This window comes from Ochotona curzoniae, unplaced genomic scaffold (genome assembly GCF_017591425.1).
Source record: "Ochotona curzoniae isolate NIBS_2020 unplaced genomic scaffold, NIBS_Ocur_1.0 contig_3432, whole genome shotgun sequence".
Taxonomy (NCBI): domain Eukaryota; kingdom Metazoa; phylum Chordata; class Mammalia; order Lagomorpha; family Ochotonidae; genus Ochotona; species Ochotona curzoniae.
Genome location: NW_024465859.1, coordinates 5,240,580 through 5,265,278, shown reverse-complemented (window position 1 = coordinate 5,265,278; position 24,699 = coordinate 5,240,580). Strand labels below are relative to the sequence as shown.

At 36.6% G+C, this 24,699-nt stretch overlaps 1 protein-coding gene and 1 non-coding gene across 3 annotated transcripts in view; both read right to left on the bottom strand.

Annotated features, from left to right (window-relative positions):
• The window catches only part of ANO3 (anoctamin 3), a 314,467-nt gene that overhangs the window by 183,109 nt on the left and 106,659 nt on the right, over nucleotides 1-24,699 (bottom strand). Inside the window, exon 1 of one of the 2 annotated variants that reach the window (XM_040980290.1) lies at nucleotides 22,748-22,936. The exons of the other annotated variant lie outside the window; for it this stretch is intronic. Within the exon in view, the coding sequence (XP_040836224.1) occupies nucleotides 22,748-22,793 (46 nt within the window). The 5' untranslated portion in view covers nucleotides 22,794-22,936. Of the gene's footprint in view, nucleotides 1-22,747; nucleotides 22,937-24,699 lie in introns of those variants that run through there. 2 annotated transcript variants of the gene reach the window in all.
• TRNAK-CUU lies at nucleotides 13,064-13,136 on the bottom strand. Its single transcript has one exon. It is a non-coding gene; the product is annotated as a tRNA-Lys (tRNA).

The following is a 24,699-nucleotide window of genomic DNA, read 5'->3' as shown; positions in this document are numbered from 1 at the left end:
CATTTTTTTCCTTTTGTATTGCATGAAGAAATTCCCTCTCCTAAAAAAAAAGATTAATTCCAGAAACAAACATGAGCCTAAAAAGAATCTGTGTATTTAGGTGTTCCACTCAGTGTAAGGCTACATTAATTCACCCAGGTTTGTAAAATCCAAAAAAGTGATGGTACAGCTATGAACTGGGGAAAAAATACCTGTTAGGATCAACTGAAATTGACAGCATTTGAATTTGTTGTGGAGAGTGTAAAAGTACTATCTTTAATCAGAAATTTATAAACATCAGGCTAGTTACATTTAATCATCTCTTATGAGAATTTACTTGCTTTCTACTCCTTGTTTATTAATATTTGCTCAAATAGAATGCTTATTCTTCAATCCTTTCCTTGACATAAAGCTTTTTAGCAAACATTTTATACTGTTGCATTAGTCTATATTAACAGTAAATGCTAACAGCACTATGTACTATCCTACACACTGTGCACATGTATTTATGTATCTTTCTGGATATGTAAAACATTTTTAAAAATATATTCATTTATTTGAAAGAGCTATAGAAAGTGATGGAGAAACAAGAGAAAGATCTTTCTTCTGCTTGGTTCACTCTCTCAAGGTCACAATAGTCAGAGTGGGCCAGGCTGAAGCCAGAAGTGAGGAGCCCCTTCCAAGTGTTCCTTGTCAGTGCAAGGACCCTGCTACCTAGTTCAATCTCCTCTTGTTTTCCCAGTTCATTAGCAAGGAACTGAACCAGAAGTTCAGCTGCTGAGACCTGATGCCAGAACTACTGACAGCAACTTAATCTGAAACGTCATTATTACACTGTGAATAAGGTGGCATTATATTCCATCTTACATACTTCATCAAACTGAAACATATCTGTAACTTGTCTAAAAATCACAAAATTAGGTAATCTAGAATTTGAATTTAAGCCCTAGAATCTAAATTAGCTGATATGTTGGATAATCACAAATACTGAAATGATTATTTAATAATCTTTACATCTTTGCGTAGGCACATATGCATATAAATATGTTTGTATACTTAGGTGCACATATTCAAATCTTTAGGATTAGAAAATAACGAGATCCAGGAAATGAAACATTGTAAAATGACTGCAATTTCTAGGTTGTGAAAAGCAATTTATGATTGATTTTATTTTATTCTTTTTGTTTATATTATGCAAATACTATATGATAAACATATAATATGTTAATTTCCATGAACCAACATATTTTGAAAACATTTTATAATATGGATATAAATTTTTAACAGTGAACTAGCTAGTCTAACAAAAATTTCAAATATTCATTGTCATTTCATAATCATTTTCCTTATGTTTTGTTATTTTTGGTAGTAGACACTACTTGTTTCATGTGTTACACATTTACCTTTCTTGTAGTCTCTTCCTACAAACAGAATATTAAACATTGAGAAGAGAAATGTTTTGCCCACATTGCTTATAGGTGTACATATAAACAACACGGTATGTCTTACGAAATCAGTAAGCATCTGATTAGAAAATATAGTTGAAGCAGTGCAAAAAATTGCTTACTTAAAGATCCGAGTTAGAATTTAAAGGAAACTGCATTCATGAAAGATGCTGTACAAATGTGCAGCGACACCTATAAAAAGTAGAGAGAAAGATGGTAGATAGATGGATAGATAGATATAAGATAGATAGCCAAGTTTAATTTCATTTATGCAACTTCAGCTTTACATCATAAAGAGTAAAGAAAGGCAAGCAATCCATTCTCTCTTATTTCTAGTACATATGCTGTTCTAAACAGGGCAATTTAATTTTCATCCAAGAATGGGTCTCAGTTTCACATAAAAGATGTGACTATATAAAGAGAGAGAGAAAAGAATATTTACCTACCTAGTTTATTTTCTCTGGGAAATCAGCAGGATACAAAAAAACGAGACTGTGGATGCTCACAAAGCTAAAATTTTTGAGTATCTAAAGATAACTCCCACACTTTATGACTCATTGATACAACAACTAGGGAAATATTCCAACACACACACAAAACCAGTAAATAAAAGAGTATTTAATTTGTTTTTCCTATGAAAATGGAATATTATTATTTATGCAGGGTTTAATTAGACAAAATAGGGATTCGTTTGGAGATAGATATTTACTGGGCTGAGCACTAAATTTGTTGAAATAACTAAGAAAAAAATCAGAGTTGGCTAGAAACAAAAAGATCACACTAGAGGAATAACCTAAAGATGACCAAGGGTGTTGGATATAGTAAAGAAGAAAATGGCCAGTACTTGTAACTGACTATATGACTCACTCTATTTTTTAAATATTGAAAAAACAAATCATTTTTATATTAGTCCTGTTAGGCTCAAAAGTCTTCAACTGAAATAAAGAAATTCAAAAATAGGTGAAGAGTTCATGAGATAGGAAGAAGAAAGTTAAGCGGAAGGGGAGAAAAAGGAAACAGAATGGGAAGAATAAAAGGCGATAATGGCAAGAAAGTAGAAGATTAGAAAGTACCAGAAGCAGATACTTTGTCTAATAGTTGGGTCATTTCCTTTAAGCAATACTTGGATATCATTCCAAACTCCAGCTCCTGAACCAATTTAATTTCAATGCAGACCATGTGAGGAAGTAGTGATGGCTCACGTATTTATGATCCAAACGCTCACAAGGAAAGCCTGGGCTTAGTAACCATCTCCTATGTAATTTAAACTCATTTCGTACGAAGATCGTCGAGCTACACTATGCTAGAGAAATCATTCAAAGATTTATGTCAGAGCCAAATTAGCTATTACAAGAAATGCATGGCTCTTAAATTCTTCAAGGCTACTCTGTAAAACTCACAGAGCTAGCTCTCAATAACTGCAAAATCACTTTCCTTATAATGAAACAAAGGGAATTCTCTCCTCAGTTTTGGGCAAAAGTTGTTTGTTAGGGGAATTTGTGACACATTCACATGCAACCTATCATTTATGATAATTAAGATTGCAATGGGAGAGAGAATCAGCACATAAGCTACCTTGCCTTTAGAGACATGGCACAGCCTGAAGAGAAAAAATGATGCTAAAACCCCAAAAGGCAGCAGTGTCCACCATGAGCTGAAACTCCAAAATTAGGTGGTTAAAAGACTTGTGTGCATTTGTTATAGCTGATATTTATTCCAGTCTACCTTTTCCTCTCTGTCAATGATTACAATATCAATTCTACAACAAAGATGATTTATCAGTATTTATCATCATTTTGGTAAAATAGACCAAAAATAGGCACTCAAACTTAAAAATGTTGCAGACAATCTGTTGTTTTCTCAAAACCCTGTAGTTTCTTTCTGTTCTGGTTATTCAGTGTCATATTTTTTCATGGGATTATAATTTTATTGTTGTTGTTGTTGTTGTTCTAATTTATACCAGTTGTTCATATTTCATGGCTTCTCATTTAAATGAATGTATAGTGACGGAGTAACAGAGACTACCATATCCAGATGTGGGGATACAATGTAATATGCATCCCTGCTTCCAAATCAAAAATAGACTCCCAATGAAACTGTTGGAAATGGGTAGACAATGGGATGCTGGACTGTGTGACATTGTCTGCGCCAGCAATGTTGGGGCACACTTAAATAACAGACTGATGGAACTATGACTCTTTATGAAGGACTGCACTGTTGTAGCAACATGCAGAAAATCTGTCAAGGGGTGGGAGTTTGTGGGGGAATCCTATTCTATTCGAAATTGTATCGTAAAATTCAACAATTCAAAATAAAAATTTAGCAACAACAGCAAAAGAAATGCATAGAAGAGAATATGAATGAGCATTTATAAGTAAGAGTTGAACGTATAGACTGAAAAACTAAAGGCAATAAAAATAGTATGTTGCCTCATAAATATGAAAACAACTCGTGTGCTTATTTTCATAAAACATAGACTTAGAATTTGTTACAGAATTAATTACACTCCCCCACAACTCATTTCGTATGTTGAAGCTTAACTCCCAATATGACTTCTGGATATGATCTTTAAAGAGGTGAATAAGATTAATGGGATCACATATATAGGATCATAATTCACTATTACCATTATCCTTTAAGAGGAAGAAGCACCAAAGGATATATGTGCACAGAGAAACAACCTTGTGAAGTAGCAAATGTAAGTTGTTTACAAGACAAGGAGAGAAATATTAAGATACACTAAGCTTTCTGATGTCTTCCTTAAATTTACAGAACTGTAAGAAGTAAATTTCTGTCCATTTACCCTCTCAGTCTGTGACTTGCAATATGATAGCTGTTTTCAGAATCCTGGCAAATACCAGCCCTAAAAATTAAAATCCAGTTCATCAAGATTTGCTCATGGATTACCTGGTAAATTTGCATTTTGCCATTAACTACTAATCAATGTTGGGAAGTTATTTAATTTCTGTAGGTTGTAGCATTTTAATACAGATGTATTATGATATTTTCAGAAAACATTTCTAGGATATTTGCAAACTTATGTGTCATAGTCATTAAGGCATCTCTACTTAGCAAACCGCAAAACAGTCCAGTTTTCTCAGTAAATACATTTAGCAGATTGCAACACCCTTTGTGGGACAACCATCCAGTTATACACCTGTTTGTGAATAACACATGTACATTTCTGTCCCACCAATGGAACTGTAAATGTCTTGGGAATAAATTCCAAGATCAGGTATCTAGCCAGTTGTTGAAGAAAAATATATTAAATATTTCATGTCACAAAATATTTATTAACAGTTTTGCTACTAAATAAAATAATAAATAGGAGAAACTGCAAGAAATATAATACAGATTGATTAAGAAACAGAACAACTTATGAAATCATAATTTATTCATATGTGCTTGGCATATATTTGAAAAAAAAAGAGCAACTGCAATGCTATGCTGGAACACACAGGAATATCTTCTTACTGCCATATCAAAATAATTGTAGAGATGGGCTAGCCATCTGAAGCACATACCAGGAGCACAACTTTTTCATGCATTTAAAATCAGGGTTGAAATTTTTCTGGCTGGGGTCGTCCCAGCCAGAATGATCTCATCCTCACCACAAAGCAAGCTGCTTAAAAATCTGCAGTTCCTGCTGTCTTTGGTTTCTCTTTTAAGATAAATGATTCAGTGGAAAGAAAAGGATTTCAAGGTCAGGAATAGGTGTTTTAGAGTTCATGAAGAATAATCTGAGCAAGATAGATTACTTGAACTTCCACAGCTTCAGTTTCCATGACTGAAAGATGAAAAAACACAGCCTGCTTTGAACTCTGTTAGGGAGAAGTACAGATAATACAAACAAAAATCCAAGCAGGTTATATAAATATACAATAGACATATGCAGTGTTTAAGATTATTTTGTTTCAAGAAAAAGTAGCAAAAAAAAAAAAATTAATGACTGATTCCTTTTTCTTGGCCCAAGAACAATTGTGATTTTTTAAACTGACTCACCCAAAGCCATTGCCAGGGTCAATAAGGAATTACTTCCATGGTATCAACGAAAGAAGCTGGAATCTGAGTCTCATTTTGCTGCTCTCCTCATGTTAAAACTCTTGTCAGGGAAAGAAGTGGTAAATGGAACCAATTATGCACAACTGCTTTAATTCCTCTGAATATGTAAGTCAGGCACTGAAAGAGCTTGCGACTGTGCTGCTAAATTCTGTCACACACATGTGAAAGAAGAAAATAAAAGTGTGTACGAAGAACCTGAAGCAGGGTTCATCGTTTGCGTATAGAGCCAGAATGCAGTTACCTGTGGAGTGGAAAAAGCAATCAAAAAACTAGGCAGTTGTTGTACAAAAGAAACCGAGATGTTAAAGGACAAAGGATAAATTTACTTGTAATTTTACAGATTCTCGTTCTCCCACATGATATATGTTCCAAGTACTTAAGAGCAATATTTTAAAAGTATTAGCTTCTAAATCTTCTAGACAGCAAGTTCCAAAGTCGGCAGCTGACACAAGAAGCCTCATACCATCGTTTCACTTCTCCTCCTTGAGAGGTGATTCATGACAAACGTCCCCTACTCCTCACCCGGCCCCAATAAGGGAGAGGCAAACCAACATTTCAATGAAATTATCGCAATTATACCACCAACTATATTACAAAAGACAGTCAAGTCAAATTTCTGTGCTGAATGTAATTATATTTTATTACAAATATTACAATAAAGAATAGGTCTGCTCAAAATGCAATTTTCTTTTGTTCTGGTACATATTACCACAAAACCCAAAAGAACAAAAATGTCACTCACTATTTGAAATAAAAAATAAAATCTAACCTTCCCCATATTTCTAGAAATACAGAACTCTTACAAATCACCCATGGAACTTTTTTTTTAATGAAGACTTTTCAAATCTTAACAAATATTCTTTAAAAACATAATATCTATCACTTCTAACAACTTCTTATACAATTTGTAAGTCCTGATTTCCTATTGATAAAATCAGTGAAATGGGATTTTTCTAGACTGTTTTGATTTATTCACTTGAAAATTGAGTTGTAGAGAGAAAGATATATAGAGAAATAAATACATTTAGAAAGAGAGAACTTCCATCTACACAGATGGACACAAAGACCTCTGCTGGGTTAGGCCAAGGTCACCGGCTTTAAAATCTAGGTCTCTCACCTAGGCAGCAGTGGCCCATTATTGGGTCATTTCATAGTGCTTTCCCCAGGCTGTTAACAGGGAGCTGCCTTGGAAATTGGGCAGCTGGGTCATAGCCTATATGGATGCTGGCCTTGTAGTCAGTGCGTTTCCTGGTGTACCACAAATGCCAGAGCAACCTTTACAATACAATGCACAGTGCCACAAAGAATTACTGACCAAACGCGTCCTGATTGTTTTGACCCAGGAAGCAGTTTTGCTGTGTGCAGTACATCATTTCATGTGAAACCTCTTTGAAAAATGCAGAAAAAGTTTAAGTTTGGTGCAAGTTTCTTTAGATATTTTGTTTCTTTGCAATATGTACCTACCATAAATTTTCTGAATGTCCTTCATGTGGCATTTTGTAAGATCCATGGATTCTATTTTTAAATTTAACATGTATTTATTCCTGTGAAAGTCAGAGTTGTTGAGAAAGAAAGGGAGACACTGAACAATCTCCCATGTCCTGGCTCACTCTCCATATGGCCTCAAGAGCAGGGACTTGGCCATGAGCCCATAGCCAGGAGCCCAGACTATCTTCCAGATCCCCCATATGAGTACAGGGGACTGAGTACTTGGGGTGTCTTCTGATGCATCCCGAGGTGCATTAGCACAGCAGAGGATCATAAGTGGAACTGCCTGGTCTTGAATTGGTGCCTATATGGGATGCTGATTTCACAGGAGGTAACTTTACTTGCTGCATCATAATGCTTGCCCCAGATTATTATATTTCTTTATTCTTTTTTCTAATGATTGAAAAACAAAAATAAAGATAGATAAACACTATGGAGGGAGAGAGAGAGAGAGAGCAGCTACTGTACCCCAACAAAGAAGTTTCCCAAGCTCCTTCTTGGGTCTTTTCTAAGTGGCAGATCTCATGAACACCAGTGTGTCCTTGGTCAACTCTCATTGGTGAGTACTTTGATCTAGCCCTGCCAAGGGGGCCCTGAGTCCTAGCTTTAATGTACACCAGTGAGTTGTATTTGGCATTGGTCAGTACTAACTCACCAGTTCTACTATCCTGCTAGGGCTGGGTATCAGCCTGTATCTTAAAAGATCTGTGTGTTTTCCCCTCAAAGATCCCACCAGGTGGCGTGGGTGCCAAAGGCCTTAGGTGAAGTCCTTGAGCCAACTAGCCTAAACCCTGGGAGCTTCAGAGTTTCCTGGGAGTTCAGAGCCAGGGCTAGCTGCCCTATTTAGCTCAGAGCAGCTGGTAGGCCAATCAGCTCAGGCCTCCCTGCAAACCCAAGCCCTGACCCCAGGATTAACTAACCCACCTGGCTGTGAGCACATGATGGGCCAACAGGCACAAATATCCCTCCAGACCGGAGCCACATCCAAGGACCATTCAACTCCGCTGGCTTTAAGCAGTGGCTGGCCAAGAGACCCTGGCAACCTAGCCTGAACCTTGCCATCTAGGAGTTCAGAGTCACGGTTAGCTAGTCCCCTCTGACTCCAGGCAGCCAGTAAGCTCAGGCATCTAATTCTGTAAAGAGTTTAAACACAAGGGTGGTGGTAGCTACAGTTAGCAAACTATTTGTTTGCTTTCAAAATTTTATGTGATCTTTGGACCACCAATGCACCTTTATCACTAAAGCATCTAGCTGTACATTTAATATAAATGATTAGCAAGAAAATAGCTTTATGTTGAAGTACAATGAATATCAGTGGAAAGGAGCATAAATTTGTGAAGAGTTTTCTCAGTACATGTCAAACTGTGTAAATGGTTCTATTTTCACTGTGTGGTGTTAAACATGGCACTTGGTCAACGTTCAGTATTTACCTAAAGCGTGGGGCTCTAGGTAAAATGCTTCATGATGTTTGATTCCTTCTGATTTCTCACCCCAGCACAAATGAGCTTAGGAGTCACTAAGCATGTCCATAACAAGTATCCACATTTGAAAGATAGGTTACAAATCATTAAAGGGAATTAGGTGCCTGCAGGAAGGGGCAGTGGGAAATCATGTGATAAGAAGAAAAATTGTTGGGTTCGATACAATAGCCTAGTGGTTAAGTCCTCGCCTTGCATGCCCTGGGTTAAGCATATGGGCACCAGTTCCTGTCCCACTTTCCATTCATCTCCCTGCTTGTGGCCTGGGAAAGCAATAGAGGATGATGGCCAAAGCTTTAGGACCCTGCACCCACACAGGAGACCCAGAAGAAGGTCCTGGTTCCTGGGTTCAGGTCAGTTCAGCTCTGGCCATTGCAACCACTTGTAGAGTGACCCAGTGGATGGAAGAGTTCTCTCTCTGTCTCTCCTCTGTAAATCTGACTTGGCATTAAAAATAAATAAATCTCTAAAAACTAAAAAAAAAAAAAAAAAAAAAAAAAAAAAAAAGCTTGTAAGGGTGCCGGTATTGAGGTGTAATGGGTTGAGTTTTATATGAAGCACTGCAAGGCTGAACTTCTTCAGCCGTGTCCCCATTAAATCCAGAAGAATTCTCAGGTACTGGGCTTCAACCTGGGTTAACATTTGGATAGTGGACTAGAGGATGAAAGAGTTCTCTATTGCTCCTTGTCTTTACCTATCTCCCTTAAGTTAAATCTTTTTTTTTTTTAAGAAGCTAGTCTTTCTAATATGGTAAGAATTTTTTCATGAATTATTAAAAGAAAACAAGAAAAAGTGAGCTAAAAGATAAAGCACAAATTCTCAACAATTCTTTGTTTACAACATTGTTGCACTTTATAAATTACTGAAGTTCATAGGAGTTCATAATCTTCCAGAAACATTTCCTGAAAAGATACACTCCTGAAGTGTGTACCATAACACTCATCATTAAGCTGCTTTCCCAAATTCATCATTTTCAGGATGATTTGCATCAGAAACGAAGTGCTTTTTTCTTAGACATGCTTCGTAGCTCACTTGTATTTCCATGGAATTTTGTTCAGAAGTTCCCAATTACAAGCAATGTGTTCATATGTAACATGCTATTACATGATATGTTTTGTTATCTCAGATAGATGTTTGTCTTAAGATGTACACATAAGAAATCTATCACATAACATATACACTGACAGATATGCAGAAGGCCCTAAACCAAGGTTCTTTTCATCCACTTTCCTAGCTCTTAGTTATAGCTTCACTACACACTTTGTCTTACATTTATGATAAATTACTTGCTATTCTTGATTTGGTTTCCTAATCAATATAACAGAACTGACAGAACCTACTCTGATAGGAGTTTAGTGATATTTACATAAACTAATGCATATAAAACACACAGCAATGTGTGACACACAGTGTACTCCATAACACATCCCTCCATGGCTTCAAGCAAATATTTATAAAAGTATTCATTAGCTATTGGGTAAGATCTATGATTACTGATGGAGGAGTTGAAGAATATACTTACATTTGATGAAATATTCTTGGTATGAATGAAATTTATATCCATTACACTTTATGCTTGTTGGGTATAACTCAAATGAAAGATTCTTTTTATCTTGGTGGAATAAATAAATATTCAATAGTTTCAAAAACAACCTTCAGAACCATCCCAATTTCAGTGTTACTTGTTCATGGAAGCTTTTTTTCCCATGACTAAGTCTGAAGCATAAGTGAGATCTTTCTATTTCTCCTTTTCTTTTGATTGTTAAACATGCTATTCTTAAGGAAAATATGACACTCATTTCCAAATCAGGTTTTACATGTCATGATGAAACTTAGAAGAACTATCTCTTAATCATGTAAGATTTATCAGAATACCGTTATGTGGATATACATAATGAATATATGCATTCATTGTTCACTTTAATGATTACATGCTGCTTTTAGATTATATAAAATGTTAGTAAGACATGAATTAATATGGAGTATATATATGAAAGAAACTATAACCTGTGATTTCAACTCAAAGAATATGATCTAAATGTACATAAATGCATCTGAGTGGGAGATCGCTTCACATCTGATACAAATTATGACTAATTGCAAGCTGTTCAATGTGGCGCTTACCACCTACTCATATATCTTGGAGCAATGTATGAGAAAGAGTGAAGCATCATTCAAAATATGAGTAGCCCAAAGGAGGAATTATACCTAAAACAGTGTTTAAAACGACAGTGTTTCTCTCAGTAAGAAAGGTTGGATTTACTTGTCTACCCCAATTTTTTTGGAATACTATCAATGAAAACATCATAAATCCTTCTTTTGTATTACAAGAGGCGCAAACGATGGTGATGAGAAGGATGTAACTTGAAACATTTAACTAAAACTTTTCTTAGTTGCTATGTACTTTCACTCCATGAGTAGTCCCCCTGCCAATGTATAAGCACAATAAAAGATCACAAGTAAAAATGGCTACTGCCATATCAAAAACTGAAGACTCAAGATCACTTGGTTTTTGTTTACATTTAAACTCCAATTATTCTTGAATATAAAGTCCTAACGTGATTCAGAAGACAATTTAAGAGTTGCGCTGTAACAAATGCATGTAAACTTTCAAATTACTTGACCAATTTGTTGCAATGTTTTGGATTTGACAGAAGAAAAAAAAAAAAAAAACTCAAATGCAGCAGTTATTTGGAGTGTGGCTAAGAGTCCCAACCCAATTTGCTAATGTGCATTCTGCAGGCAGCAATTGATGGCTCAGGTAATTGGGTCCCTGAATTCCCGGTTCCTGGTTTCAGCCTGCCCGAATCTCAGCCCCAGCCCCAGTCTCAGCCCAGGTGCTTTAGGCATTTTGGGAGAAAGGAGAAAATCAGTGGTTGGGAGATCTCTGTCTTTCAGCCTTCCAAATAGAGAAAATGAGTCAATTAATTATTTCTTTTTAAAAGTACAAGAACAGAAAAGATGAGGATAGATCATGAGGCCTTATTGTGGTGTTGTTTTTCTGTCTGCTTGCTTTGTTTTCCAAAGGCAGGAGCTTCTACCAGGTCTCCCATGAGGGCGCAGGATCCCAAGGTCTTCAGCAATTCTCTACCACTTTCCCAGACAGAGCTGCCAGCATACAAACTGTCACCTACATGGGATGCCAGTGCCACAGGGTGGAGGATTAGCCTGTAGAGCCAGGGTGCCAGCCCCATGTTTTAATTTAGGTACCATAACAAGCCAGCTTCAATATAAATAGCTCCAACATAGAGAAGCAAAAGTTTCAGCAAACATTGCATATATTCCTTTTTTTAAAGTGAGATTTACTAATTATTTAATTGAGAGGCTGAGTTACACAGAGAGGAAGAGGCAGACAGAGACTTCCATCTGCTGGTAACTCATCAAATGATCACAACAGTCAGGATATAGCCGTGAAGAAGGTAGAAGCCAGGAGCTTCAGCCTTGTCTCCCATGTAAGGGCAGGGCCCAAGCGCTTGAACTGTCATTTCCTGTTTTTCAGGCTCATTAGCAGAGTGCTAGATTGGATATGGAGCAACCAGGACTTGAACAGGTACCCATGTAGGAAATAGCCCCACAAATGGCAGCTTAATCTGCTTTGCCACAGTGCCATCCCTGACATTACACATTCCTATGGACTAACTTAACATGATAGGGACATTTAAATCTAAGAACTTGGGACCAACACTCAATCTATTGATCACTTGTTTCCTATTGTGTGTTTGAGACCACATGTACTCCTGTTTTCAGTTGGTGCTCAGTACTATTTTTTGGCTAGTAGACTGTAATCATATCATAGCAAATATATCATTGAGTCTGTGAGAACAACCATTTCACAAATAAAAAACACTGTATTTCTAATGGGTCTAAAATAAGTTGTTGATAAATTGAACTCAATTGGAGTAAAAGCACAACAGTGTTAAAAAATCTGTCATCAGTGAGTTCAAGCTTTGTCCTCTTTAAAATCCTTCTGTATATCCGCCTTTCCAATAAAAATAATAATAAAAAAAATCCTTGGAAAAATTAAACTTCAATGTTGTTTATTTACTTGAAAGGCAGAGTTACAGAGACAATGAGAGAGATACAAAGAGAGAGAGATAGGCCTGCAGCAGTAGCCTAGCTGCTAAAGTTCTAGCCTTGAAAGTGCCAGGATCCCATATGGATGCTGATTCTAATCCCAGCGTCCCTAATTCCCATCCAGCTCCCTGCCTGTGGCCCGGGAAAGCAGTTGAGCACAGCCTAAAGCCTTGGGACCCTGCATCCACGTGAGAGACCAGGATAAGACTCTTGGCTCCTGGCTTTGGATCAGCTCTGCTCCGGTTGTTGTGGCCACTAGGGGAATGAATCATTGGACGGAAGATCTTCCTCTCTGTCTCTCCTCTCTGTATGTTTTACTGTTTGACTTGCCAACAAAATACACACACACACCACAGAGAGATGTACAAACACAAAGAGAGATCCTCTGTGCCAGAGACCTGCTCCAGCCGAGTTTGGAGCTCAGGAAGTGTGTGTAGAGTCGGCGATGAGGAAAGTCACAGACATTGTCATTTGGTGCCCTCTTTACACTCTCTTCCTGAACACCAAACTTAGCTGGAGGTGGCCTCTGGCAAGTGGCACCCAACATGGGGCTCAAACCCATGACCCTGAGATTAAGAGTCTCATACTCTACCGACTGAGCTAGCCAGGAACCTCCTCTGGGTTTTGCCAAACAGGAGAGCTGTTCTCTTCACACCTTTGTTCATTCATACCCACTGCACAGACCCCAGCACCTCCAAGCACATCTTCACTCCCTAAATGGCTCTAAAAGCCAGGTGTTTCACAAGAGTACAGGTATGGAAGGATTCAAGTCATCTTCCACTGCTTTTCTATTCACCTTATAGGGGGTTGGTTCTGAAGTGGAGCAGCCAGAGTGAGGATCAGCACTTAGATGGAATCTGGCATTATACACAGAAGATTAATTTGTTATACCACAGTGCAGGCCCCATGGGAAAAAATTATTTTTAAAAGGTAGTAGAGATCCAGTCAAATTATAATCTCCAGGATTATGTCTCAGGAAGAGTTTTGTAGGTTGTTTAAATATTCAACCAAAGAGGAAAACTACACTTTATTAACCAAAGTTCTCCTGGGTTAGGAGAAATGACATCAGCAAGAAGGCAGAATAGGAGTTTCCACGGTTCATTCTCTCCCATAAGTATTAAACTGATAAACCAGCCATGCACAAAAATGCTTCCACAAGAGCAAAGGAATCCAGGTTGGAGACAGCAGAGCCCACGTGCAGCAAAGAAATAAGAAAAGACCCATTGAAAAGGATAATAACAATTCCAATGGATAAAAGAAATCTGAAAGGTTATCTTAAAAAAAATGAGAAAACTGAATCCAGTATAGAGGGAAGCATAAATAAATAAAGTATAGAGATCACATCATTTCAGCCAAAGGTGGAACCTGAGAGTTTATAGTACAGTAGTAAAGAAGGGAATGAGTGATGGGGAAAGGTTAATTAGTAAATAGTAATTTGCTTGATTATGATAATCATTTTACAATACTTGTGGTTAGAGAAATATATTAAACATTTTAAATAGATACCATTTTTATTTATCAATTATACCTCAATAAAACAGAGTACAGGAAGGGAAAATGGATTAAGAAACAATGCAAACAAGAAGACAGTGCAATTTGTAAACATACACAACAAAAATATTGCTCTGAGTATTAGAATTTCTTTCATTTGATTTATTAGGCGTGTAGAAGAAAACTCCTGAGATTTCATAAAAGTCTAAGTCACCAAGTCTTCTTAGTGCATTTCAGCTGTTGTAACAAAATGCCACAGTGTAGGCCATTTGTAAGTAACAGAAATGGTTTCTTAACATTATCAAGTTGGTTCATTAACTGAGGGCCAGTCTCTGCTTCCAAATTGAGCCCTGCTTTGGAGACGAGAAACATTCTGTCTTGTACGATGGAAGGGAAGGAAAGGCCAAAATTGGTGACCATTAGTTTACAGCAGATCTTTTTTTTTTTTTTAATTTACTTGTTTACAAGTAGGCATTACAGACACAGAAGAATCAGGAAAAAGTCTTTCATGAGCTGGTTCATTTCCTAGATGACTGCGACCTGGAACCCTATCCCGGTTTCCCTCATAGATGGCAGGTGCCCAAGTAAAGTACTTGAGCTGTACTTAGCCATTTTCTGCTGCTTTACTATGCTCATTAGCAGCGAGCTGGATTGGAAGTGGAGCAGTCTGACTGTTACTAGTACTCACTTGGCATGATGGTGCTACAATGCTGGGCTCTACGTAGGACTTTTATGACATTAATCTGATGTATGAATGATCCATGGATATAAAGTCTTTAGGATGGACCATCTAAAGTCCTCACCTCTTCGTATCATTTTGTAGGGGATTAAGTTTCAACAATAATTTTGGAGGAGGAAAGAATATTCAAACAGTAGCACAGATACTAAGCAATCAGTATAGGAGTCACTATCCAAACAGAATTGTCAGTCCTCACCTTGTAATCTGCCAAATAAGAATTTTATCTATACCACTTATAGTAGTCTGACTTTGAGCTCTTCTCTATCCTTGTCTTCACATCTCTGAATATGAGGTAATATAAATTTTTGTTTATGAATATGAAACATGCTGTTAAAAATAAAACAGCTTAAATGACATTTGGCATACAATTTAAAAGCAACACTTAAGCAATAACATTGCAGTCCACTGAAATTAGCTTGTCCATGACCAATTATTATTATGTAACAGCTCGAAAAGTCAAACACATCCTTGCTTCTTATTTCACATTATCTTTTTCACATTGACTTTACTGATGGATATATAAGAAATCACAAATGTAATACCTGTTTTCCTCATACACAAATAATGAACAATGCTACTTTTTAGTATATTTTTTACTTTAAAAGTGCAATGCTGGGATATATCATTATGAGTATACAGTAATGTCACTTGTTTTGTAAGATATTATATAGTTATTAAAAATAAAATAGCTAAAGCATTGAAAACACACAATAAATGATTGGCAGCATTTGAAAAATTTAACAGGGCTGTGAATATATTTTAAAAGTCTGAGACATTTTCCTTTCCTGTCTGATAACTCATTTCTTGAAGGAACCCTTCTGACATGAATTAGCTGGAAAGTTAAACGACATGGGATAATTGAGAAACTACTACTGTCAATGAGGAACCTAATCAAAACCTTCCTTTAAAATAAGAATTGCATATTTTTTAAAGATTTATTTATTTTTATTGAAAAGTCAGATATACAGAGCGGAGAAGAGACAGAGAGGAAGATCTTCCATCCCATGATTCACATCCCAAGTGACTGTAACGGCCAGTGCAGAGCCAATCCAAAGCCAGGAGCCAGGAGCTTCTTCCGGGTTTCCCCCATGGATGCAGGGTCTCAAGGCTTTATACCATCCTAGATTGTTTTCCCAGGCCACAAGCAGGGAGCTGGATGGGAAGCAGGGCCGCTGGGATTAGAACCGGCGCCCATATGGGATCCTGGTGCATTCAAGGCGAGGACTTTTAATCTGCTAGACCACTGCACCAGGCCCAGAATTGCATAATTTTAATTAAAATTAGAAATACAATAAAGTTAAATTTTTATTGTACTAAGTGCATTCCTATTGCTAACCATAAGAAAAATCCATGTTGTTTGTGTAAATCACAAATAGTATCTACTGATAACGTATTATAATCCATTCATTTCAGTTGGTTATATAACTCAATGCTTACATATATTTACATTTTTTTCTTAAACAGATTTAATTATAAAAATCCCATTGAGAGTGTTTGCTAAAAATGTCGACTCCTAGAGTCTTCTCCTACATTTTAAATTCAGCAGCTCTAGAGGGCCTGAATAATTTGCATTTTAGCAAGAATTCCAAGTAACTTTTCAGCTCTTGAAAATTAAAACCTGAATCCCATAGGTTTAGGAAAACAAACAAAAGTAGACAAAGCAAATTGCTCAAATTAGTAGGAGAGTATTGAAGTGTGTGTTTAAATACTTACCTGGACAAACAAGAAGTCTTGTATTGTGGTTACAATGCTACTTGAGATGTTTGCATTCCATATTAGAGTGCCAGTTTTAAGATCAGGCTCCACTCTCAACTTTAGCTCCTAGCTAATGGGTGTGTTGAATGATAAGTAGTTGGGTGCCTGCCACTCAGCTGACACACTCCTGAGCTAACCTGACCCAATCCAGCTGTTATAAGCATTCTGGGAGTGACTTGGCAGACAGCGTGCTCTCTCTTTTTCACTATTGCATAATAGTAAAATAAAATCAATCAATAAATAAGTAAACTAGGTCTTATACAAAGAAAGCCCCTACCCTGTTATGTAAATTAGTTTGTATTGCTCCAAAGACAAATATAATATATATGCACAATTTCAAAAGCTATTTTAAAAGACACCTTGCCTCAGCCTAGTAATTTTCTGGAAGTATGATCAAACATGTGTACAAGTAATTCTGTATATTTCCCAAATATTTTCAGCAATGTACCTTGATCGTCCATCATGTAGCCCTTTCCTCAATTGCAACTCGATTATAATAAGGATGTGAACATAGGAAACTCAAATTTTGGTGAATCTGTCAGGTCTGTGGTTGGGTTGAAAACAGTAAGAATTTGAAGTAACTGCTACTTGCAGTGCAATTTTAAAAGAAGGGCATTAAATGAAAGGACAATCAGGACAGCTGTACTTAAGCAATGCAAGGTTTAGAATATAATTTCACGCTTCTCCAACTTATTATGAACTGTGGAGGCATAAGAGGATATGGAAGTTAATGTGTTGTTAGTTGTCATCTTAGATAAAAGGTAACTTTGACAGTCACGAGGGACTTAGCTAATGATCAAGTAGGAAAATGAAAGAACTCAAAGATCATTGTGATAGGAATCATACAAAAATGAGACGTTTTCTAATTGGATAAGTTTTAGATCATTCCAAGACAATGCAGCAACCAGTTTTCTTTACAAGATAAGTGGGGTTAGAAATGTGGATTTTGGAGTTAGGGACAACTGAATAAAAAACAGCTCTACCATCCATTATCAGTTATTTTGACATTGCATATGTATTGCCTAAACTTCAAATTCAAAGCCTTGAATAAGAAAAAATAATAACAACACGAAAACTTTAACATGTATTTAATAATTTACGATATCTTTAAACATTTGGGACAATGAGTGGTCAAAGTCATGCAATATTAGATACTTCTGCCTTTACTGTTACATTATTCCCTACAATCCTCAGTGATATTATTGCTCCTCAATTTTCTTAAGGATTTTAAGGATCCCATGGATTTGAAAAAGATAAACACTGTAAATTGCAGAGAAAATGACAAGATTCATTTACAAAGCACATTGAGTCAGCACTCTTCATACAGGTACAGCTAATTCTAAGCCATAGTTTACACACTAACATTTTGTACACATATGTACATTCATAATTACAATCCGGTTTTTTAAATTAGTTTTTATTTTGTGATTTTCTTTGTTACTAGTGTTTATGCACTATGTTAAATCTTGTATTAAATGAAAAAATCAATTCTTTGGAAGCTATGAGGAATATTTTGTTTCAGAGAATTGAAGCCTTAGATAGTTTTATGTCACTTGAATTTGCTAGTCGTATGATCACCTTGGATGGGATTTCTTTAAACTCCATCGTTTCTCTTCATTACTAATAATAGAATATGCATTCATCACACAATGCATAATATTCTTGGTAACTCAAGCCCCTCATTTTAAACATCAATTTTCTTAACTTGAATTCATACTGCATTTTCTCAGAGCCATTTAAAGTACACAGGGTTTTATTTCATTTTATTTTAATGTAATGTTTCACGATTTATTCACTTATTTGAAATGCAGAATGATATTGAGAGAGAGCGTAAGAGAGAGAAAGAGATCAAATCTCCCATCTGCTGGTTTACTCCCAACAGGTTTCAATGGCTGAGACTGGGAAAGGATATATCTAGGAAAACAGAACTTCACCCAGGTGTCCCACATGGATGTCAGAGCTCCTCATACTTGAGCCATCTTCTCCTGTTTTCTCAGGTGAGCTAGCAGAAAACCAAAGTGGAAGGAGAATATTCAGCACCCCTAAAGGGTTGCCCTTACCACAAGCAGCATCTTGGCTCTCTGCACTACAGCATCAGCTCACAGAGATGCAGGATTTCAAAAGAAATAATCCCAGACATACATTTTTTTAAAGGATTGAAATTCTTACGTATCCTCTTTGTAGCATGGCTTATTTTTACTAGGAGAATCTCAATGGAAAACTATAGCTGTACATATTGAAAAAAAAATGCTTTGCAGAAGGAAGGAAAGAGATGGATAAGAATTAAAGAACTGAGCAGAAAACCTGAGGGGTTCTAGATTAGATAATAGACGCAATTATTGTTGATGATCTGGGTTGATGCTTCCCCCCAGCTTTTTTTTTTTCCTGTATAACTTTAACCGGAGACAATGTTTCTGTTCTCAGTCATAAATTAAATAGATAAGTAACATAAAGATCCAAGAGACTTAATGTATGAACCACTATGGATGTTTAAACGGCTTCTGATTTTTTCCGTGTTTATTTCAAACAGTAAAGGAAGATTTCTAAAGTCTAAACACAACAGTGGAGAAAAGGGAGGCTTAAGTTGAATCAAGGATTCGGAATGCGGTATTTTCCCAGGAATGTCTCTTCCTGTATCATGAAATAGAAACCAGACACAGGAATAGCAGTTAAGAGGCTTTCCAGGTGCGGATTTGCAGTGAAAGTGTTTTGCACCCTGAATGCTCCAGGGAATCATGAAAGATAAATATTAGTAAACTATATTGTAATAGGAAGTATTGGTTCTTCAGGATTCTGAAAATATTTTTTATGTTTAATCAAATATTTTTTGAGTTAATATGAGACTTAATATTCCCTGCTAATCCCAGTTCACTCAAGATTTTGGGAAACAGGTTGTGTTTGATGTGACCCATGGTTTCTCTCAAAGTCTTGGTAGCTAAATTCATAAATAATCACTACCAGAAGCCAGAACTATCATTGTCCATTTCACGCCCACCCCTGCGTGACACATGAGTCTATCACAAAACAAGGGAAACAGACCAAGCTAGGCTAGGAAGTAGAGTTGGACTTTTCCCAGAAATTTCTGATGATTTGCCAACTAATGTGTTTCTCCAATATGCTCCAAGGCAAAAGCAAATATGCACTCCTAGTCATCTCTAACAATAATATTCTTGAATTTACCACTGGAAAAGCAAAATTAAGCATACTGCTCCCATGCCCCTTACACCACATCCCTTATGGCACAATATTCTCACTTTTTAGTTTCTAATTTCTAACACTCTTAATAAAATAGTGAATTTTAAGATAGAATTCAAAGTGCAGTTAAAAATAAGTTAAAGAAAATATGAATGTCTGTTTCAGAAACACAACTGGCATTGCCAAGGAACAAAACATCAGCCCTGGCAAAACTCATTTCAAAATACAGAACCTTATATAATTCTAGTAAAGTTTTTCAGAAAACCTTTCAGAATTCCTACGGTTCTTTGCAAAAGGAGGAGTTTTCAGTAACAGGTTTAAGAATAAAAGTGTACTTGATGATATCATCATGAAATACAATCCCTTGCATATACGACAGAGTGGTAAATATTGGTTCAGTAGAATAATTAAGTCCCTTATTTTGTAAGGCAATTTAAAAACTGAAATTATTTGGATATCTAAGTTTTCTCTTTGTACATTTTTATAGAAATTTTCTTAATGATTGCTCTATGATTGGGGTGAATGTATGTTTGTCACGCAAGAATCTTGCCAACAATCACAAGATGCAGAACCCAATGTTTTCCTTAAGATTAACTCAAATAAAATCAAGTTAGGCATAGGGAAAGAAAGGTAAATTCATGAAAGGACTGAAGGGCTGTCAAGTTTTTTTTTTTTTAAATTTCTATTGAATTAACAAACTAATCATCATTTCCTGGATTTTTGAGCATCAGTTGTATGCTAGACAAACTGTTCAATACATTGTAACTTCAATATAGATATTATATCTATTTACAAAATAGTTGAAAGTTCTAGATATTAAAAGATGATATTTATTAGTAGAAAATGTAGCTTTAATACATAGAGCTCACAACAAGGACCACAACAAATTAAGCAAGAGATGTGAGTTTATCAAAAATATTTCATTTTACACCTAACAATTTTCTTTGAACATTGATATACTGAATAAGGCTAAATAACATCAGTGAGCAAAATCTAAGGATTGTCTACCGGAGATTTTGACACCTATTGGAGAATCCCCATCTCTTGTGTAGAAGTTACATACAACCCATTTCCTAAATAAAACAAAAGGTTAAAATGCTTGGTTACCAGTGTTTTCTTAATTACTCCAGTTTTTTCTAGGTATTGTAAATTTGAAATCACAATTTTTAAAAATACATAGACTATACTAGATTACAAGAGAACTACACAAATTGGACTATGTCACTAAATTAATTCTAAAAGTGACTGAAGAGCAGGGCTTTCTTTTTATCTGACCCAGTAAGACCTTATCTCTGCTTCCACATTGCAACTGCACCTCATGTATAACAGGAAAAGATGGTATAAAACTCCCTAGGTATCAGGAATTTAATGGCTTCATGTGCAACAGGAAGTTCAAAGAACTTGAACTCTTCTGTTTTTCAGCTATTAACCAATGCAAGCCAAGCCAAGGATTTAAGAATTTAGAATGTCAGTGTGTAATTTTCTCCACTTTAAGGTACAGTTTTCATATTAATATCCTCAGAAGAACTGATAAAAGTTAGTGGTACTTCATTTTCCCCTAATATTCATGCATCATTGAGAAGCAATCAACCAGAGACACTTAGGTAAAAGATGATTTTTCTGTCCTTTTTACCCATCATTGTCTCCATGCCTATCCTTTTGCCAAAGTTGCCTTTTGAATAAAGATACCTAGTTCTAGAGTCAGGAAATGCTTTTAAACAACTCAATGTGTACCCATACTTGCTAACTTGCTGTGGGAGCTGTTTCAAGATGCCAGACCCTAGAAATAACTCACCCATGGCCATACATCAGAGAAGGTATACATTTCATGAGTCTACTGTAAATTTCTATAAGCTTCATTTTCATTCTGCAAGTTTATGTGTGCTCAAAATAATAATGAAAGGCAGCAAACTTAAAGAAAATTCTCTTTCGAATATTTAGAGTTGGAGAATTACAACCTAAAATTTGTGTCTGCGCTTGCAGTCTTTCAAATCTATCCCAATTTCAACATACATTTCACAGATCTTACAGAACTTGGGAGTTGAACAGGATATAGAAACTCAGAATCATTTTTTCATATTCAAGAGTGTCTCCTAAATTCTGTTTCTGCTCCCATTCATCAGGTTTTGTTTTTTTAATACAGTGCAACACAAAACAAATATAAGCTATATCAAGGAGAAAAAATAATGGTGTTTTAGCAATTGTTTACACTGAGCAAAAATTATGATTTTATAATTTACATAAGATCATGTAATGAACAAAGGCATAATTTCATTATTAGTCCAGTGAAATGGATATTATGCTGTTTAATGAATGCTTCTGGGTAATGAGACTCTAGAAAACTCTGAATGCAGTTAAAACTGCTCTCTTACAAAAACCTTTCAAATAGTGAACAAGAATCAAAAAAGTCAGGATAACTTGAAAGAATTCTTGATTTAACTATGAATACTAAATGCAGAACATTTTTGTCATTGCATTCAGCAAAAACAACAACAGCAAAATGGAACAAGAAGCTGTAAAAGGTAACCAACAACAACAACATTAAACCCAGAATTAGGCATCAAGGGACATAGAAAAACACATTAGTTTTTCAAGGAGATAACACAGTCCTTTCAATTGGCACAAGGCAACTTCTGGAATTCTCCAAGAATTCATTCATCTTATATGATCGTTCGTGCGTGTCTCCATGAAGCTTACTAGACATATCAATCACAGATGGGACAAACATAGACCAGTTCTGTTTTGAAACCTCATAGCACTACCGGGTTACTTGAACAAACATTTTTGCTGCAATGTAGTGACACAGATATAGCAGAGACGGACACTAAATCAAGTCCCTAAATGAAGAATTGCACTTCTCTTAAGCACCTGAAGTGTCTCAGAAAATCACTCATTTAAGCAGAAGAGTAAAGAATCATTAACTTCAAATTTCCCACCTCTGTGTCGCATAAACCTGCAAAGGGTGCTCCTACACAACTGCAAGGGCATGCAGTGGGGGACGTGATGCTCACAGAAACGGGGGGAGCAGGATCCCAACTGACCTTTTTGCTGTTTAAAAGACTGAATCGAGCCTGAGTGGTGCACCATTTTCACTCTGTGAGTTCCCGCCCAGTAGAAGCAGTCCTAGAGGGAGGCAACGGAACAGTGGCCAGACTCTTCCAAAGCTCTAAGGAATCCCGGAGTCTTCCAGCGCCCTGCAACCGATGCCTGCTTCAGCCGGCACTTAGCTCCAAAGGCTGTGCGCCCGCCGATGGGGTTGTTATGGCAACGAGCGAGGGCGGTCCATCGTCCGGCTCCCCTTAGTGGCTACTGTGGGAATAATCGAATCCTTGGCGCGTCCAGTGCCGCAGTGAGAGTGGGTGGTGTGCGGGGTTTGGCGGACGAAGAACAGCAGGTTTATCTTAAGAACCTTAAATAAATTCGAGCATAACTCAGATACTAAAGATCTCTATTTCAGGTTTTTAGGATGGGTGTTACACGCAAGGCACCAACACTGATTTCCTAAAAGTTCTTCTGCAAATGCCAGCGCGTTTAAGAAATAGCAAAAAGTTACTCTGATTTGAAAGGATTTCGATGGCACAAGCAGAGAGATTATCGTCTTTCATTTTCAAACTTAAATATGAGGCGGAGGGTAAGGGTGGCACTTCAGCTTGTCCATTAGTTAGATTTTATTAAATAAATTCAATCTCTTGAACTCGGCTATTTGAATTATGTTCTTCTTCATCTATTCAAACCTGTATCTTGTATAGCAGTGAGTGACATTTTATTATCTTCCAGGGAACCTGTGCCCATGCTCTATGATGTTCAATTACATCCTCCTAAAAGCCTTGTAAAGTAGTACCAATGTTATTATTGTTGTAACATCAAACAAGCATAAACAACAAAGAATTCTCAGGATTGCTTAAACCAGCATCTAACCTGGGAGATGTGCCACCTGATAGCAGAGACATCCGAAAGCATCCCTACGGCAGCCCTGCAGTCTCCTTACTTTCTTTCTCTTCCTGCCATGCCTGCCTGATCTGAACCTCCGTGTTTCTTCTGAAAGATAGAATGTACCAGAACAGATGCAAAGTGATAGAGCCTCCTCCCACTTTCTGAGTTGTGAAGGCTTGTGGTACCAGATAAAGGATCCAAATAAAAGTGGACAAAAATGAGAAGATGAAGAAATGTCAAGGTATTCAAAAACTTAAGCACATGGAGCTCTTTGGGACGCTTCTAGTTATTGCCTGTCGTTGGGTTGCATAAGGCCGTATGAGAAACACAGCTTTGAACAAGGGGATGTTTCAAGTATTTAACAACATGTAGGAAAAAGCATGGCACTAGAATCTTAAAAATGCTATTTATGATTATCCTGATTGTTTATAGGCAAGCTAGGCTCAACAAGGCAGTTAATAACTATATTGATTATTTGGTAATTGGGCCTGAAGTCAATGAAATATGGCAGGAATTGGGTTTCACCTCAGTGACCAAAATAACAAAGACTAGTCCATTCTTTAATGGACCACCCTGGTGTTTCAGTAAGAAAATACTGAGTATTCAGTGAGAGCTCATTGTGCAGGTACCTCGGAAATAACTAGTTACAGACCGTGAGCTTAGTACAAATTGACCTCGAAATGAAGATCTGGAACAGACATTAGAGACTGCATCCATATGGATCAATACACAGAGGTTTTCGGGACAAGTCTTGTGCAATGTTAACTGCTTGAGGATGCTTGTTTACTACATTTTATTCACTTTCTGGTAAAATTTTCAAAAAGTCCAACTTACTAATTATTCTCCCTTTTCTGGACTCACTGAATTATATTTCAACCCATTACTCACAGGTGAGGGTTAAAGAAAAGAATGTAGAAGGACTAGTTCACAGCAGGAAATTAATATCCAGTAGATACTAGATGCGCCATAAATATAGTCTCTGGAATATAAGCCTTTTAAAAGTCTTTTAGATGACCCCTATTCAAGTAAAAAATGTCTTTGAAATGTGATCATGTCTATA